Here is an 18,514-nt window from a genome sequence, read left to right on the forward strand (position 1 = left end):
TGTGGGCGATATGGCATAATTCAGGAACTAAATCGAAACGGATTTTGCTGCTCCCCCGCCCTCCCCCAAGCCTGGTGTTTTCCAAGTGAAAATTGAGGCCTCAATCCCTCAGAGGGCACTGTGCAACAGCCAGATAGGCGAAGTGACCTCTGGGGATGTGCAAACTGGAGCACTGATTCCTTAGCCAGTCCTCTGGGAGGCACAGTAGATTGAGGCAAGAGGGACTGGAGGGTTCTATGTTCAAATGTAAATAGTAACTACCCTACACATTCAAGACAAACAACAGAGACTTTTCAGGACAAAAAGATGCAGGCAACTAACATGCAAGTGACGCATTTGAATCTTTAAACTGAAGAGTCCTGAGTGGTGAGGCGCTAGCACAGATAGGACTGTTGAAGGCTGTGCTTGGCAGTGTGCAAAGATTGGTCCTGCCTGGGCCGGGGAAGGGGCCAGTACCTAAATAGGGTCTTACATCCAGGGTGGAGAGGGTACAGTGAGAAGGTTGCGGGAATCCTGGCTGAGATGCTGGGGTAGTGGGCCCAACGACAGCACCCCAACCTGAGGCCAAAGGAGGAGCCCCGGATTCCCGACAAGGCACAGAAAGTGTCGGAAAGCAGAACGGGGCCAGCTCCGTAGAGGGAGGGTTTGCGGTCTGAAGGGAGTGAGGCCACGGAGTCCCTGAAAGGGATCTTGAATGCTCTCCAGGGGAGAGAGGGAGAGAGAGAGTAGGGGTGCCAGGCCCCAGGCGTACGTCCTTTGCAACACAGCGCCCCAAGTTGTTTGGCCCAGGGAAGAATTGGCCTCACAGCCCCGGGGGTCTGATGGTGGAGCCCGCAGTTTGCCTAGAGGCTGACCCTGTCCCTGACTGCCAAGCCTCAAATAGTCTTTCCCTAGCCTTCTTCCCTCTGGGCAAGACCTAAGGAAGTCTTGATAATTCCTCTTAGACAACCAGATCTCCTAAACGCCACTTTTATTATGTATGTCACCACCTTGCTGGTAAAAGTCTCCTTATTACTTCTGAGATCTAGCCTTGAGCTGACTGCTGTTGGCTTATGCTCTCTCTGTCCCTACCTCCCCCTCCCTCTCCCTCCCTCCCTTTCCCCCCACCCCTTTCCCTAAGTTCTGGTCATCCTTCAAGGTCTAGTTCAACTCCCAGCTACTCCAAGAAGACTTCAAAAGCAATTCCAACCATACTGATCTGTCTCGCCTTTCTCTGAAACCTGTACCACAAAAGAGCATTTTTGCCATTTATGTTTGTTTGTTCCATTTTCTCTAATTGTTTTATGTACCTTTCCATACTTAGGCTGGAAGTTTCCCGAGGGCAACAGCGAGAACTGTTGTCTTTTGTTGGTTGGTTGGTTGGTATCCCTCATAGCACCTATCAAAGTGTAGCTTATTCATTCATTCAAACATATTTATTGAGTATGTACTATGTGTCAGGTACAGTTCTGAGTGCTGGGGATACAGCTGGGGGAAAAAATTCCCTGCCCTCCTGAAGCTTACATTCAAGTGTTAGAGAGACAGAGTGACCCAGGAAGGGAGATAGGGAGTGTTGACGGGGTTTGCAATTTTTGATGAGGCGGCCAGAGCAGGCCTCAATGAGCTATCTGAATGAGGTGAGGGAGTGGGGCAAGTAGCAGCGGAAACAGGCAGGGCAAAGGCCCTGAGGCAGGAGTGCGCTTGGCCTGTGTGAGGAACGGCCACAGTCCTGTCACAGGCCTCTTGTGCAAACAGCACTTCCTTGAGTGCACCCTTTTCTAGAAGAAAACCACTTGCTGAAGAGCAAGAACCTTTAAGTCAATTAAATCCGGACTGATCATGTTACATTCATCTTCATATTCTCTGTGGTGCCAGACGCTGTCTTCCCTACAGCCACCCCAAATAAACTTATAACCTAAGTCAGGGCAGTGTGCTTGCATGCTGTATGCATGGCCTCCAATCAGATTGCTGGCCCTAAGCTCCTCCTAGGTGGAAATCCTGGAGTCACCCTGGAGAGAGTCTCCAGCCTCCAGGAACGTAAATCCAGTGACAGAAATTGACTTGCACGCAAACCTCTGTATTATTTGCTATGGTAGAGGAATTTGTCGAGTGCTATGGGCACACGTATAGGAGGGAGTAAAGTATTTTGCATTTGGGGGTTAAAGAAGCTAAAAAAAAAAGTGACATTTGAAGAATGGAAAAGCTTTCTGGACAACAGAACAGCAAGAGGAAAGGTCTGTAGTGAGAAAATACCAGAGGTGACAAACAAGTAGTAAGTAAGGGGAGTAGGCCAGGCCAGGGAGCTTAGGGCCTGTGCAGACAAGGAGGCACATGCCCTCTTGGTGAGGTGGCAGCCCTGTTTAGCGCCCTCTGACAGCTGGCACAGTGGAACGCAGGTCCAGTGTTAGCAGAACTTCTGGTTTCTTAAGAGAAGCTAAAGATCTGCGGTGTTATGCAAAATCGCCTGTTTATTTTTTTTCTTCATTTCTGGCATCTACATCTAAATAAATACAAACATGTTGTGAACCAAACAAAATTGCCTGCAAGGGACATTCAGCCTGAAGGTGGCCAGCAGCTAGGAGGGCTAGAGCTTCCAGTGACCTGGGGAGTCTGGCTGGACATAAAGCTGGGAAGAGTTTGGGGAATCAGTCACGAAGAAACAAGCCTGCAGGCAAAGGAGTTGGGACTGCCTTTTGTGGCATTTGAGGGGAGGGGGTGTCACTGAAGAAGCTTAAGCTGGGAGTGAAACGGTCAGATTTTCACATTGGGAAGGTCTGTCTCCTGGAGGGTGGATTTGAAGACCATTGTGATCTATAAGGGCAAGACGATAAGGACCTGAACAGAAAAGTGGAGGTGAGGAGGGGGAAAAGGTAGATCTGAGAGATGTTTTCCCGTCTAAGCGACCTCATGGCTAATTGGCGAGGTGGGCAGACTATGTACACTAGATACAGGGAAGGGAGGTGTCAAGGATAAGTTTTAGCATTAATCTCTCACTGATTTTTGGTGGGCATGAGGACAGTGGCTGGGTAGGAATAAAGTACAAAAGATAACAAAGTACGCTAGCTCAGAATTTCTCAATTATTGTCATTTTGTGCCGGGGAAGTCTGTTCTGGGGGGTCATCCTGTGCATTGTTGGATGTTTTGCAGCATCCTTGGCCTCTACCCACTAGATCCCTCAAGTTGTGACCGCCAAGAATATCTCCAGACGTTGCTTCCCCCGCAGAGGCAAAATCGCCCCTGTTTGGGAACCATCTCTAGTGTCAGGAGGGAAATTCCCTGTTTGCTACTTCCCTTTTTTCTTTGCATTGCAGTGGTGCTGAGGGTCTGTTCTGGTTTCGCTTAGTAAAAGGTAGAAGACCTTTTGTGAGATTTTTTCCTAAGGAGCCAGAATTCTTGACTAAGCCCTTGGTCTGTGTTGGGGTCTGTGTCCTTTTTTTTTTTAATTTAATTTATTTTTGGCTGCATTGGGTCTTCATTGCTGCGCACGGGCTTTCTCTAGTTGCGGCGAGTGGGGGCTACTCTTCATTGCAGTGCGCAGGCTTCTCACTGTGGTGGCTTCTCTTGTTGCGGAGCACGGGCTCTAGGCGTGCGGGCTTCGGTAGTTGTAGCACGTGGGCTCAGTAGTTGTGGCGCACGGGCTTAGTTGCTCCGCGGCATGTGGGATCTTCCCAGACCAGGGCTTGAACCCGTGTCCCCTGCATTGGCAGGCGGATTCTTAACCACTGCACCATGAGGGAAGCCCGGGTCTGTGTCCTTTATGAACTCAGCAGGGGGCCTCTCGCTGGCTGGAAGGAGATCTGACTTTGGAAAGGGGGACATCATTCTCTCCCCCCAGATACTTTCTTGTTTGTGCCTCTTTCTAACTCCATTTACAGAAAAGAAGAAAGCCTTAGTGAGAAGGGTAAAAATCAAGAAAGCTAACTGGATGCACCAGTCAGCCCAGAACTGAAGCCACGACCAGCCAAAGGGAAAAGAACTGCAACTGGGAATCTCACACCCAAGTCATCAGGGCTCAATGGATTAAAGGTTAAAGCTAAACTTGATGTTGACTCATCAGGACTTTGATTACACAAAGCCAAAATGAGAGCTCTTTGTTTATTGCAGTTCCTGGAAAGCCTTGCGTCTGTCTTCATCTTCTTGTACGCGGGGCCAGTGGCCTAACTGAATCAAGATGTTCTTTGAGTAAAAGTACACAGAGATTACAAATAAAAGCTTGATGCTGAAGAAACAGCATTCCTAACCCTCGCCTAGCCCTACAAAAAAAATTCTTTTTTTTCAAATGTTGCATGACGTTTAGGGTCTAGAGGAAATGGAACTGACTATAAGAGTCTTACCCATGACAGCAGGCCAGGACTGTCAAGGCCATGCCACCACGCTTGGTTTTTTTCCCTCACAATGTGCACACATTCAGGGCCTTTTCTGAAGGCTAATGACAAGTCGTAACCCTTATTTTTCTAATCGTTTGCAGCCATTACTGTTCATTTCATTAAGGACTTGCTCAGTCTATGCCAGGCGGTGCCCACGATGGCACTCAGCCAGTCCCCAGGGGCTCCTGTTCCAACTGGAGACTTCTTAAAAGGCAGATGACATAATCATTTTGGAAACATTATTATAAACTTATTGTATAATGTTTATAGCAAATGTCAACAAGTGTATGTGTGTGGTGATGGGGAAGGGGAGGTCTTAGGTTAGAGAGTGGCTAGTCTATTTGCGGGGCGACTTAGAAATAATAGTAATCTCTCAGTTTTGCTGGATTCAATAGTTTACACAGTGTTTTCATAAACATTATTTTGTTCGGTAATATACACAGGCAAGGATTCATTCTGAACTTTGGAGTGCAAGACTCAATATCTCAAAATTCAGCGCGGGCAGGCCTGCCCTCTGGAAGCCTCTCCTGCCTCTGCCCTCCCATAGGTTGTCCCTTCTTTGTGTCCCACAGTTCCCTGTTCTTGACCTTATGATCGCCCCTCACACTGGCTGCAGCTCTTTGTTGGCAGGGCCTGCTTTTAATGAGTGTCTACTGCAGTTTCTAGAAGGACAGTAATATTTATTGAACTTGAGGGCCTTAATTCCGAGAGTGAGGCCTTTGTGTCGGATAGGTTAAACATCCCCAGGCTCTTTGAGTAGGGTCTAGACTAGGTGTATTATCCACAATTTTATTGCTATATTTTTTGCAAAAGATTTCAGGTGTGTCCATTGGCTTAATTCAACTCAAATACACCCTAGTTAGTGGGTCTCATCATCCATCCAGACATGACACTTTTTTGGCAGGATAGTGCCAGAATAATCCCCCCCCCAATGGTGTACATGACCTAATCCCAGACAACTGTGAATATGTTTGTTACCTTATATGGCACAAGTGACGTTGTAGGTGTGATTAAATCAAGGATTTTTCAAAATTCATTTTTATTGGAGTATAGTTGATTTACAATGTTGTGTTAGTTCCAGGTGTACAGCAAAGTGAATCAGTTATACATATACGTATATCCACTCTTTTTAAGATTCTTTTCCCATATAGGTCATTACAGAGTATTGAGTAGAGTTCCCTGTGCTATACAGTAGGTTCTTATTAGTTATTAATCAAGGATTTTGAGATAGGGCGATTATCATGGATTATCTGGTAGGTCCAAATCTATTTTTTTCCTTAAAAAAATTTTTTTTTAATTTATTTTTGGCTGCATCAGGTCTTAGTTGTGGCATGAGGGATCTTCGCCACGCACGCGGGCTTCTCTCTAGTTGAGGTGCTTGAACTCAGTAGTTGTGGCGCGCAGCCTTAGTTGCCCCGCAGGCATGTGGGATCTTAGTTCCCCGACCAGGGATCGAACTTGCGTCCCCTGCACTGGAAGGCGGACTCTTTACCACCGGACCACCAGGGAAATCCCCCACCCCCCAATTTTTAAAAATTTGTACACAATTTAAAAAGGTTACACTCCGTTTACAGCTATTACAGAATATTGGCTATACTCCCCGTGTTGTAGAATACATCCTTATAGCCTATCTACACCCAGTAGTTTGTACCTCCCACTCCCCCACCCCTGTATGCCCCCCCAACCACTAGTTCTTTCTCTATATCTGGTAGGTTCAATCAAATCACAAGGGTTTTTATAAATGTAAAAGGAAGGCAGGAAGGTCAGAGTATGTGACGAGGGAAGCAGAGGTCTGAGTGGTACAGGAACGAGCCAGGGAATGTAGGCAGTCTCTAGAAGCTGGAAAAGGCGAGGAATAGATTCTCCCTTAGAACCTCCAGAAGGAACGCAGCTCAGCCTACACCTAGATTTTAGCCCAGGGAGACTTCTGACTTCCAGAACTCTAATATAATACAGCTGGGTTGTTTTAAGTCACTAAATTTGTGGTAATTTGTTACAGCAGGCACAGGAAACTAAAGGGTTCCCGTTTTCCTCCACCCTCAGCGTCATTAATCTTCATAGTCACCCACTTTCAACATATTCAATGTGTATCCTTCCCGCTCACCTTCCGTCTCTCAATATATATCTATCAAAAAGAAAGATGAAGAAAGTTCTTTGTGAGCTTTGAAAAATCGAAGTACATAGTATGGCACTGTCCCTCATATTTAGAATTTTTCTTTTTTTCTTCGACTCAACATTATGTCTCACCAGCTTTCAAATATACTTTTTGTCCCGTTGACAAAGCACACTCCCGCCAAGTCCCCTCCTTGGTCTTCCAAGTCCTCCCTGTGAGGTCAGGCCTGGGTTTACTAACCCCGGGGTCAGAATTTAGGAAACAAGGACTCAGAGGCCAACGATTGGAAGCCTCGTCTCCAGACTCCCAGGGCAAGGCTCCTTCCCGGAGACCGCCCGGGCCCGGTGCCCGGCAAGGCACAGCCCGGGGCCTGTCCGAGGCTCAGCCAGGCTGCACAGTCCGCATCGGGCCGGGCGGCGGGGGGGCCGCGCCGCAACAAGGTCAGGGAAGTTCTGTCTGGCCCGCGATCGGACTCCGGGGGCGCGGTGGCGGCTCGGCTGCCGCGGGGCCAGGCGTCGCGCCGCGGGAGCCGCGGGCGCCCCGCCCCTCTACCCTAGCTGACCGCCTGGGGTTACCTGAGGCCTGTGGGCGGGGCGGCTCTTCCAGTCTGCGCCGGCCCCCGGCCTCCAGGGCGGCGGAGCCGGGAAGTGGGAGAGGGAGCGAAGGAGGCGGAGACTGCAGCGGCTGCAGCCCGGCCGGGCTCCGAGCGAGGGACTGCATGGAGCGGCCGGCGCGGCTCTGCGGGCTGTGGGCGCTGCTGCTCTGCGCCGGCGGCGGCGGGGTGGCCGCGCCCGCGGGTGAGTGCGGCCGCCGGGGCCCGGGGCGGCGGGGGGTCGCGGCCGAGAGGCCAGCAGGGGCGCTCCGGGGGCGCCGCGGCGGGGGTGGGCGCCGGGGGCCGTCCCCACGACGCCCCGCGCCCGCGGCCGCCGCCTCCTCCCTAGCCCGGCTAGAGGTGGGGGAACCGGAGCGGCCGGGTTTTTCCTGATCCCGGGCGGCGGGGGCGGCGGCGGGGCCGGAGGACGACGACTTGTCGCCGCTCTTCCCTCGGTCGTCGGGAAGCGCCGAGCCTAGCGCCGGGGCCCGGGGCCGAAACGAGTCCGTGGCATCGGAGGGCCGCGGGGTCGGGAGCCGGAATGTCGTCGGTGCCCCCGGGAGGGGATGAGGGGCCGGGAGGCCGCGGGGACGGCAAGCTAGGTCCGGGCGAGCTGGGACGCGCCGGGGCTTCTTGCGCGGCCGGTCCAGCGAGGGGGTGGGAGTCGAAGGGAACCTCTGAAGCTCCTAGTCCCTGTAGGAAAAGGACGTGAGCGTCGCGGCCACCTCTGGCGTCCAAGAAATCCGGTGGGAATCTCGGAGCAGCATCCACGTGGATGCCTTTTCCTTTATTAACCTTTATATTTTGGAATAATTTTTGATTGACAGAAAAGTTGCAAAGATAGTATAGAGAGTTCTCGTATACCCCTCACCCTGGTGCGGCAATTTAAATTAATCAACCAGAGTTACTGTGAAAAGTTGAGGGCTAATGAATTCCTCACGGCCAGCTTTTGCCATGAGCAGCCTAATGGACATTTTTGGTGACGATAGTATAACTCCAAATTCTAGCCCCAAATTCGATAGGTCTTATTGTCACATTGACACAAACACCCACAATTTGTTTATTGCATTTTCAACCAGTGTGTTGTGCTTTGAAACTCAAGTTGAAATGTTGATTAGGAAACCTCGATAGCCTCTATTGATTCAGTCAACAAAACGTATGCACAGTCTCCTCTGTGCTGGGCAGTGTTCTAGGGGCAGAGAGTGGAGCCGTGAGCAAAACAGGTCAAGTCCCTGCCCTTTGGAGTTTATATGCTGTTGGCAGTCAGAGGAAGGGGCGGGGGGGGGGGGCGGGGGGGGAGTAAAATATAAGGTATGTCGGATGGCGATAAGTACTATGGAGAAAAACAAAACAGGGAAGGGGTTTGCCATTGTAAATAGGGTGGAGTAGGAAGACCTCCACTGAAAAGGTGGCATTTGAGTAGAGACTTGAGGGAGGTTTGAAGTTTGACAGTCAATGATTCAAGTGCCTGCCTTGTTTAGTACTGAGCCAGGCTCTGTAGGTTGGCTTAGAACCTTAGAGTATACTGCGTAATCGTTGCCCCCAGTTCACTTGGGGGGATCTGATTCCCATAAACATATGGGGCAGCTGCAGTCCAAAGAAGGGAGGGGGTCACCCATCTCATTAGTCTCCTGATTTTCACAGTGCTACTCTAACCCCCTCCCTCCCACAGATTTCCTCCCCCCACGCACCTGGAACAACAAACAGCTGGCCTTCTAGTAATACTGGCAACCCCCAACTTAATCAGTTTTGTCACAGAAGTTCATTAGTAACTTGGTTACTTAGAAATAGAAAAACTTTTTTCCCATTGGAAATATTGATAGAATTGCATGGTAAAAAAAAAAAAAAAAAAAGAAAGAAAAAAACCAGTCAGGGGACTTGAGTTTTAGTGGTCTGACATTTCCCAGGTGTGGGACGTCAGGGCTTGTCATTTCCCCTCCCTTGCACAGCAGCTTTCTCATCTGTGACAGGAGGTTGAACTCCATAAGTTTTAAGGGCTCTTCAGCGCTAATCTTTTGAGTGTCTATAAAAGATTAGGTTACCAGCTTTGTTTAGTCTGTTTAGATTGGTAGCCCACATTGTGGCATGTCTTAATAACAGCTAGCATTTATATAGTGTTTACTCTGCCGGGCAGCGTTCTAAGTTTTCCACTTGAACTATTTCATTTAATTTTTACACAAAACCCTCCTGTAGGTGCTGTTATTAGTCCTGTTTTGTATGTGAGGAAGCTGAGGCACAGCAAGGCCCAGAGCTCTCGTAGGTGACAGAGTGGAGGAGCTTGGCTTCCGACCCTGGCAGCCTGGTCCCAGAGGCCGTGCCCCTAACCACTGTATTCAGTGCCTCTCTCTGCAGAAGTGAAGGGAGTCCTTGGCTGGGAGAGGAGCTGGGCCCCTCCCAGAGTAGCAGGGCAGGACTGATTGGCACCCATGCAAGTATGTACAGGCCATTGGTATGAAGTGAATGATCATGTATTGGAGACTTGCTTTATAATTGCCAGACTGTGTAGTCCAAACAATAAGTACTGTAGGCGTTCAGAAGAGGGGAAACTGAGGGCTGGGAGTGTCGTGGAAGAGCTAAAGTTTGAGCTAGACTTTTAGGGTGGGTGACATTTGAGTAGGTGGAGGAGAAGTTATTCCCAGTTGGGGGGAATAGCAGCTACAGAGGCCCAGAGGTAAGGGTGAGGGTGCCCTTTTGTGCTCAGCGAGGAGCCCAGCTTGGCAGGAGGGTGCATTGGCAAAATCAGTCCCGGCAGAAGGGCTTCATTTGCCCTTGAAGCTGAGTGGGACGCAGCGTGAGGGAAATGACACTGGAGGAGAAGCCAGCAGGGAGACTTGACTGAGTGTGGGGAATCACTGGAGTGCGAAGCGACGCAGGGATCTAGGGTTGGAGGTGGCCACTAGAAAGATGTGCTGTGCACGCCTTCTGTCCAGGCCCGTGCCTTACTGCTGTATGTCTGCCTGGCTCACGGGGCCCAGCAGAGCGCATTAGTGTGATTGGGATGATTGAGAGAGGTGTAACAGGACTTCCCTGGTGGCGCAGTGGTTAAGAATCCACCTGCCAATGCAGGGGGCATGGGTTCGAGCCCTGGTCTGGGAAGATCCCACATGCCGTGGAGCAACTAAGCCCACGCGCCACAACTACTGAGCCTGCGCTCTAGAGCCCACGAGCCACAACTACTGAGCCCACGTGCCACAACTACTGAAGCCCGTGTGCCTAGAGCCTGTGCTCCGCAACAAGAGAAGCCCCCGCTCGCCGCAAGTAGAGAAAGCCCACAGGCAGCAATGAAGAGCCAGTGCAGCCAAAAATAAATAAATACATAAATTTATTTTTTAAAAAAGTGTTGCAAAAAGCTCTGAAAGAGGTTGATGACTGGGTAGATGTAAAGGAAGGAGATGAATGACTCGTGTATAACTCTTGTGATTTCCTTGACTTTTCCCGAAATATGCATGCTTCTGCCAGCTCCTGTGATTGAACGAGAGCAAAAACTTTTAGTTAAGTAACATGCCTTATTATTAGAAACAGCATTGATCACGTTAATTCATAATTCGAATGGGATCTTGTGCTAGATGTCCACACAGACTCACTTGAGGTTTGAAGTTTAGTTGAGGGAGCTACTTGAGTCCCTCTCTCCTTCCCACTCCCCTTTCTGGTGAGTGATCAACCCCTAAGAAATGGTTAGAATTAGATGCTTAAGGAAAGCTTATCAGGGAGAGAAGCTTGTGTCTCTAAGGCCACGGACACATATCAATTCCAGAGAAAACCAAAGCAACCGTTTAGAACTGTTTCGTCTCTTCAAAAAGAAAGAAAGCAGACAGCGCACATTTACACAGCACTTGTTCTGTGCCAGGCACTGTTCTGAGTTTTTTTTTATCTGTATTAACTCATTTAATCCTCATAATAACCCTTTTTCATTAGTTTACTGTTATCATCCTCACATTATAGATGCAAACACCGAGGCAGAGAGAGGTTAAGTAACTTGGCAGCTAGTGTGTAGCAGAGCTGGCATATGAGCTCAGGCAGTAGGGCTCCAGAGTCCGTGCTCTTAATCACTACACTACACTGAAATGCTGTGTCTTACAGATGAGGAGCTGTTACAGACTTTTACAAGAAGCACAGTCTCCACTTATTTATGTGTCTGGATGTATTATACGCACATACATATATTCAGATATATTTAAACATTTGGAGATTGTATCGCAAGAGGGAGGAGGTATGGGGATATATGTTTATGTATAGCTGATTCACTTTGTTATACAGCATAAACTAAAACAGCGCTGTAAAGCAATTATACTCCAATAAAGATGTTAAAAAAGTAAAAATTTAAAAAAAGAGTTTCTGTGAGCGTGTGTGCTTTTTAAAGTATAGGAAGTAGAAAAATCTTAAGAGAAATGGAAGGAACCATTAGGGGGGAAAAAAGGATGGCAGATAGCCACAAGTAGCCTAAAATGCAAACCTGTTAGAAGATCTGATTAAAGGATACTTCAGAACAGATGGGGGAAAATGAAATCCGTTTGAGAGATTGGAAATAGGGCCGGCTATTGTTCTATTAAAATACTGAGGTTAAAAAATAGATTTAAAAAGGTCTTAGACTACCTTGAAAATTGGGGTATGATTTAAGCAAACCATAAATAGGTAATATTTTTATTGTTAGGGCTTTAATTTTTGTGTGGGAGTGGGAGGTTTGTGGGAAGGCAGAGTGTCAGGAAGTGCTAAGCCAGCTATCCTGGACTTTTGCTCTAGTGTGTTTCTGGAAACTGCACAGTTAAGGGAGATAATCCTAAAGTAAATTGTAATCTTCAGTAGGAACAAAGTTTTCATTAGAGACTCTATACCTGATAAACAATTTGCCTTCAAAAATATCATTGACGTGGGCTTCCCTGGTGGCGCAGTGGTTGAGAGTCCGCCTGCCGATGCAGGGGACACGGGTTCGTGCCCCGGTCCGGGAAGATCCCACATGCCACGGAGCAGCTGGGCCCGTGAGCCATGGCCGCTGAGCCTGCGCGTCCAGAGCCTGTGCTCCGCAACGGGAGAGGCCGCAACAGTGAGAGGCCCGCGTACGGTAAACATAAATAAATAAATAAAAAATATCATTGACGTGATGTTCGAAAGGCCAAACTGGAATAGCTATACACTCCTGTAATCACTTAAAATCCTAACTTAAAATCACTGTCGCCTGAGCCATTGTTGCTCCTGGCACTGGCTGGGTTTTAATGCAATGCAATAGGAACCCCGTGCTTCCACAAGGACTTGGCCTGCTGTGGCCTCCTCCTCCCCACGGTTGGGCCTTTGGTCTACCTTTCAGAAAGCCTAATGGTAGTCGAGTTAGGAAAGGCGGAGTGAATATTGAGAGTTCAGGGTCTGTGCAGGCTGCTGTGTATAAACCTGACTTAGGGGGGAATCCCACCTCTGTAGTGCCTGTGGGGTTGATGTTTTGGGACAAATGGTGTTTTTTGTTCAGTTAAAGAGGAAGGTAATGGCATAAATACTGCAGATTATGTAAGAGGCCCAGAGCACTCCAAAGTGTTGGCATAGAGTATAAAATAGAACTACTGATTGATAAATTAATAAAACTGTAGTCCTTAAGTAATTAATAATGATTAAGTTTGCCACTTTAGACAATTTGGGGGGATTGTTTTTAAAATTAGTTTAATAAACTTTATTTTATAAATTTCGACTTAGAGAAAAGTTGCAAAGATAGGACAGAGGAGCCCTCATCCAGTTTCCGGGGGACGATTTTGGCCTCAGGAGAAGTCCTCAGGGAAGTTTGAAATGATGTTTCCTTTCCCTCCTCTATATGTACTTCCCTGCATTTGGCAGAAGCATGAAAACTCCTATCCCCGATCCTAAAGCTGGGTCCAGGATAATAGAGCCAGTAAATATTTGGTGGAGACAGTGGTGGGTTTTCTCAAAATGAAACACATTTTTTAAGACACTGGTTCACAGTTTCTCCTCTTTTCATCCCTCTTCAGATTTGTCAAAGCTGCAGTTCCAGTTGTTTAGTGTCAGACCTCAGGGGAGCAACAGGGTTGTTAGATCTCTTTCTCAGTACTTCTTTGGAAAAGTTATAAGAACAATTGCCAGGTCACGTTAGCAAGCACGATTAAAGATGAGCCACTTAAACTGACTTGCAGAACTGCTGGGATTGAACTGTCTGTATTGAGTGGGCCTGGGCGCGCAGTGTAGGGGACCCCAAATACCCACCGGAGGAAAACTTGGACATTTAAGAATATACTCTCCTCTGTGTTCACACCATAGCAGGTGGTTAAGAATGCGGCCTGGGGGGCTTCCCTGGTGGTGCAGTGGTTGAGAGTCCGCCTGCCGATGCAGGGGACACGGGTTCATGCCGCGGAGTGGCTGGGCCCGTGAGCCATGGCTGCTGAGCCTGCGCGTCCAGAGCCTGTGCTCCGCAACGGGAGAGGCCACAACAGTGAGAGGCCCGCATACCGCAAAAAAAAAAAAAAAAAAAAGAATGCGGCCTGGGAGCCACACTTTCTGGGTTTGCATCTCAGCTCTGCCTCATCTTTACATGAGGCTGAGAGTCCCTGTCTCATAAGGTTGTGGAGAGTACTTAGAATGCTGCCTGGCTCAATAAATGTTAGCTCTTGATAACTCAGTTTCCTGATTCTTGGTCTCCAGGGCTTGGAGGAATGGATTAAATTAACCACTGAAAACACTGGCTGCTGTGGATAAATGTATTTCTTGTGCTTGATTTGAACAGAAACTCAGCCACCTGTGACGAATTTGAGTGTGTCTGTTGAAAACCTCTGCACAGTCACATGGACATGGAATCCTCCTGAGGGAGCCAGCCCGAATTGTAGTCTAAAGTATTTTAGTCATTTTGGCAACAAACAAGATAAGGTAAGTTTTCTGGAACATATTGCATTGATAAGGTAAAGTGAACCCTGTGAGTTGGAGCTAAGAATAAGCCAAATTCTAATCTTACTTCAAAGTGGGATTTTTATTTTTGAGTTGTGTCCAAATGTTTTAACTGGGAAAATTATGGAAACAACTGTTGACAAAATTGAACATTAGAAAATATTTGCCAATCAAATACAGTTGAGATTATTACTCTTTTAGGAAATACTAGGCACTCAATAAATAATTATGTTAAAGTTGGTTCCTGTAGGCACCCAGTGAATAATTAATTATGTTAACATTGGTTTCTGTGTTGCTGCCTGAAGCCTTGTATTTATATAACACTTTCCATTCCTCAGGGAATTTTCAAATTTACCATCTCACTAATCACATGCACAGATAGATACGCAAGAACTACGTGATGCAAAAGTAAATGGCCATATGGAAAATGAAAAAATAAGATGTCAGTGGCAGGTGGGGTTGACCAGACAGTTCCCTGATGCTTGAGGAAAAATGAGAGAAACTTTCAGCCTTTCCAGTCGGATGTGTGACCGATTTAAGTGAATGTTTGTTAACAAGATTGGATAATTTCGGATTCTTTATGATAGTCTTATTCAATGGAAGTTCCTTTTGAGCCTTATTGGTTTGTAGCCCCTGCTAATTGACAGGTTCCTCAAAGCATCATATCGTCTGTTCAAAACTGTTTTATATCTTTATACAGTCCTTGGGTTCTGCATCTGTGGATTCAGCCAACTGCAGATGGAAAATATTAGGGGAAAAAAATTCCAGGAAATTCCAAAAAGGAAAACTTGAATGCCTCGTACTGGCAACTATTTACATATCATTTACGTTGCACTAGGTATTATAAGTAATTTAGAGATGATGTAAAGTATAGGAGAGGATGTGCCTAGGTCATATGCAAACACTACACCATTTTAATTAAAGACTCGAGCATCCATGCATTTTGGTGTCCGTGGTGGGTCCTGGAACCAATGCAATGCCCCTCGGGTGTAAGAGGGATGACTGTATCTTCTTTCAGTGTGTGGGTGGGGGAGGTGGAGGATGTTTGGGGTTGAATTTGTCCTGGATTTTGAGAAGGCCAATGAGAAGTTGTTACTAATGACAGTACTTTGGCTCAGTGAACTGTGGAATCACCATGTTCGAGCAGTCTGGTGGCAGGCAGAGTCTGGAGAACTAGTTAGTGCACCATTCAGCTAGCTCAGTGGCCTGGGGTAAATTCCTTAACCTCTGTGAGCCTTCATTTCCTCATGTGTAAAGTGTGGCTCTACTCACATCTCTGGCTTGCTGGTCCACCAAAAATAATGTATGGGAAACTTAATGAAGTGAGGGTGGAATGGGCTCTTCCTCTAGAGGGAAACTTGCTAATCTGCCTTCCTGCTTTCCTGCAGAGGTGTTAATTATAGTTTAGGTGTGATTGATAAGGAATTGAGGCTGGTCAGAAATATTTGTGTTTTAAAAGAGGTCCTCCAAATGCAGAAGCCTGGTAGACCAGTTCCCCTTTTCACACTGTTGGCTTCCTCTTGTTCCTAAGGAGGGGCCTTAGACAGTTGGAGTCTTAGTGGCAACTTTTGGTAGTTCAGCCTTGAGAAATTCCAGGAAAGACCCTTTAGTGCGTCACCTAAGTATCTAACTGAAACCCCTAGGAGAGGTCACCACCATCTTTCTAACATGTCCTTATTCATTAGCCCGTCAACCGTGCTCAAGGATCAGTCAGGTAGACATGCTGATATGCTAGTGTAGAAATGGGGCTAATTCCTCAGTATAGTTACAGAAATTTAGACTTGAAAGTAACTTTAGGAGGCAGTGGAATCAGATAGAATTGGGTTTGAAATTTTGTCTCTTTCCCTTTCAAGTTTTGTGGCCTTAGGCAAGTCATTTAACCTATCTGAGCCTAAGTCATTTAACCTATCTGAGCCTGAGCCTCCGCCTCCATTTCCTTGTTTGTAGAATGCTGGGGGGAAAGGCTAGTAAAAGTACCTACTTCATATGAATGGTGTGTGTTTGTTAAAGGAGATAATGTTTGTGATACACCTGGCCCAGAGTTAGTGTTCAATAATTGTTAGCTTTTATTATTATTACTGTTGTTAGATTCAACCATATGAAATTGTTGCCTTTATAGGTCATATTATATGGTTCAACCTAATATTATCGTTTAATCTTGGTCCCTCCGTTTTGCCCCTGAAGAGACCAGATGGAGACCATAAAGGGTGGCCGCTGCCTAAGGCCCGCTCCTTTATTCCAGCCATTTGACAGCTTTGAAGGCTGCCAATGCGGCAGTTGTGATAAACACAGATTATTCTTTCCAGTCAGTGATGGGGGATTTCCTGTCTGGACCTTTTTGAAGTTTACAATCCTGAGACTCAGAATCAATGGGAGGAGTGGTTTTCCTTCCCTCTTCCTGTCCTTTGGACACAGCATTAATGTCATCAGACCACACCGGGGTGTATATATGCTTTGAAGCATGTTGAAGCAGTGGCATTATGATAGTTTGTACATGTTACAGGGCTTTTATGACCGTCTAACAGTCCCAAATTGCTAAATGAGGTAAATCCTTGAGGTCATTTTCAATCTTCAGATTGGAGGACCATTAAGATGAGAGATATGGAATCATAGATGATTGTTTTTTTTTTGCAGTACGCGGGCCTCTCACTGCTGTGGCCTCTCCTGTTGCGGAGCACAGGCTCCGGACACGCAGGCTCAGCGGCCATGGCTCACGGGCCCAGCCGCTCCACGGCATGTGGAATCTTCCCGGACCGGGGCACGAACCCGCGTCCCCTGCATTGGCAGGCGGACTCCCAACCGCTGCGCCACCAGGGAAGCCCCATAGATGATTAAAAAAAAAAAAATTCAATACAAGACTAGCTTAAGTGGCTGCCCTTCACCATTGTTTTAGCAATGCGTAATCTGGCAATTAGAAGAAGGATCTGGCATCAGATTTTAGATCTCTTTCATCACCAAGAGATAAGCAAGTCTTACTAGGTGAATAAATTAAAAGGATGTTGTTCTGTCTAGGCATCCAAAGAGACTGAAGCTGAAGCTCACTCCCCTTTCCTTCTGAGAAAGGATTAGCAGTTGGGAAAGCTGATCTAGCCAGATGAACTTTGGTCTTGAGGGGGAGGGATCGGTTCAGGACTCTGGCCTTGATTTTTGATAAATTTTCAAAGGAGCCCAGATTCTCTGACAGATGGAACATAATGTCATACAGCAGCTACCAGTGGAATGAGTCACCACAGCCGAAAGTCACGTGGGAGCGATCACACATAGTTCATCAAGATCTTCTGGGAGGTATTTAGTTCCTTGTCTGATACAGAGAGGTGCACTTGACTTGGCGATCATTGACAATTGGGGTTCCTACTTTATTCATGCCAACTTAATATTATTTGCCTTGAGCTTTGAAAGAGATTTTTTAAAAGTATTTTATCTTTCCCCCTACCATGTCTTTTCTAAGTTATTTTTTTATTCATATGCCCAAAACAAAAGGTTCAGGTTTAGGGCTTCCCTGATGGCGCAGTGGTTAAGAGTCCGCCTGCCAATGCAGGGGCCACAGTTTCAAGCCCTGGTCCAGAAGGATCCTACATGCCGCGGAGCAACTAAGCCCGTGAACCACAACTACTGAGCCCACGTGCCACAACTACTGAAGCTCGCATGCCTAGAGCCCGTGCACCGCGACAAGAGAAGCTACCGCAATGAGAAGCCTGTGCACTGCAACGAAGAGTAGCCCCCACTCGCTGCAACTAGAGAAAGCCCGCCCGCAGCAATGAAGACCCAGCGCAGCCCAAAATAAATAAATTGATAAAGGGTCTGAATCAATAACTGATTAACTTTGAAAATGAAGGTTTTTTTTAAAAAAAAGGTTCAGATTTAGATGCTAAAGTATGTTTTTACTTTAAGAAATTCCATTTATTAAAAATACTTGTGTAATAAAACTCCTCAGCCCTCTCACTGGAACAATATCTAATATAAGAGAACTGGGATTTTTCCATAATGATTCTAATTTATGGCATTTGACGGTACATTTTCCCCCGGGTGTCCTCAGAGGGCAAATGCAGCTTCCACACAAGAGTTATCAAGGATTCTTGGGTCAGGGTGGCTCCTTCAGGGGTATATGGGACTTCTGCTTAGTAAAATTGTGTGGTTGGTGAAATTTGCATTCGGCGCTTTCCTGCCACCATTACCAACAATCCTTGTTTCCTCAGCACACATTCATCAATTAAGGGCCAGTTTCCTTACTTCGCCATGAGAGCTATAATGGTGAAACATTCTCGAGAGCCTTCTCTTGGCTCAATTAGTATGTTCTATTCCTGTAGGCAGCAACTATATGGAAAGCCAAATGATAAGTAGGTTTCTTGGCAAGGAATCAGGAATTTGTTGTGAAAATGTACTTGACTCAGAATAGCTGGAGGCCCCACTGAAGGTAGGCAGGACTTTGCTGCTGGGACAAAAATAATCAATGTCCATGGAGCTGAATCACCCTCTCTTTTCTCCCTGTCAGAATTTTGTTTGCAGGCATTTCTTTTTCTCTTCTTCCAGGGCTGACCAGCTAACTCCTTTTTAGAGTGCTTTCTTGCCTGGGCCTAAGAGCTGTTC

At 47.0% G+C, this 18,514-nt stretch overlaps 1 protein-coding gene across 1 annotated transcript in view; it reads left to right on the forward strand.

Annotated features, from left to right (window-relative positions):
* The first annotated feature begins 7,138 nt into the window (after window positions 1-7,138).
* Window positions 7,139-18,514, forward strand: part of IL13RA1 (interleukin 13 receptor subunit alpha 1) — a 64,291-nt gene continuing 52,915 nt past the window's right edge. Inside the window, exons 1-2 of the mRNA XM_065900704.1 lie at window positions 7,139-7,256; window positions 13,770-13,909. Of these exons, the coding sequence (XP_065756776.1) occupies window positions 7,178-7,256; window positions 13,770-13,909 (219 nt within the window). The 5' untranslated portion in view covers window positions 7,139-7,177. The remainder of the gene's footprint in view (window positions 7,257-13,769; window positions 13,910-18,514) is intronic.

The sequence above is a fragment of the Phocoena phocoena genome, chromosome X (assembly GCF_963924675.1).
Source record: "Phocoena phocoena chromosome X, mPhoPho1.1, whole genome shotgun sequence".
NCBI lineage: Eukaryota > Metazoa > Chordata > Mammalia > Artiodactyla > Phocoenidae > Phocoena > Phocoena phocoena.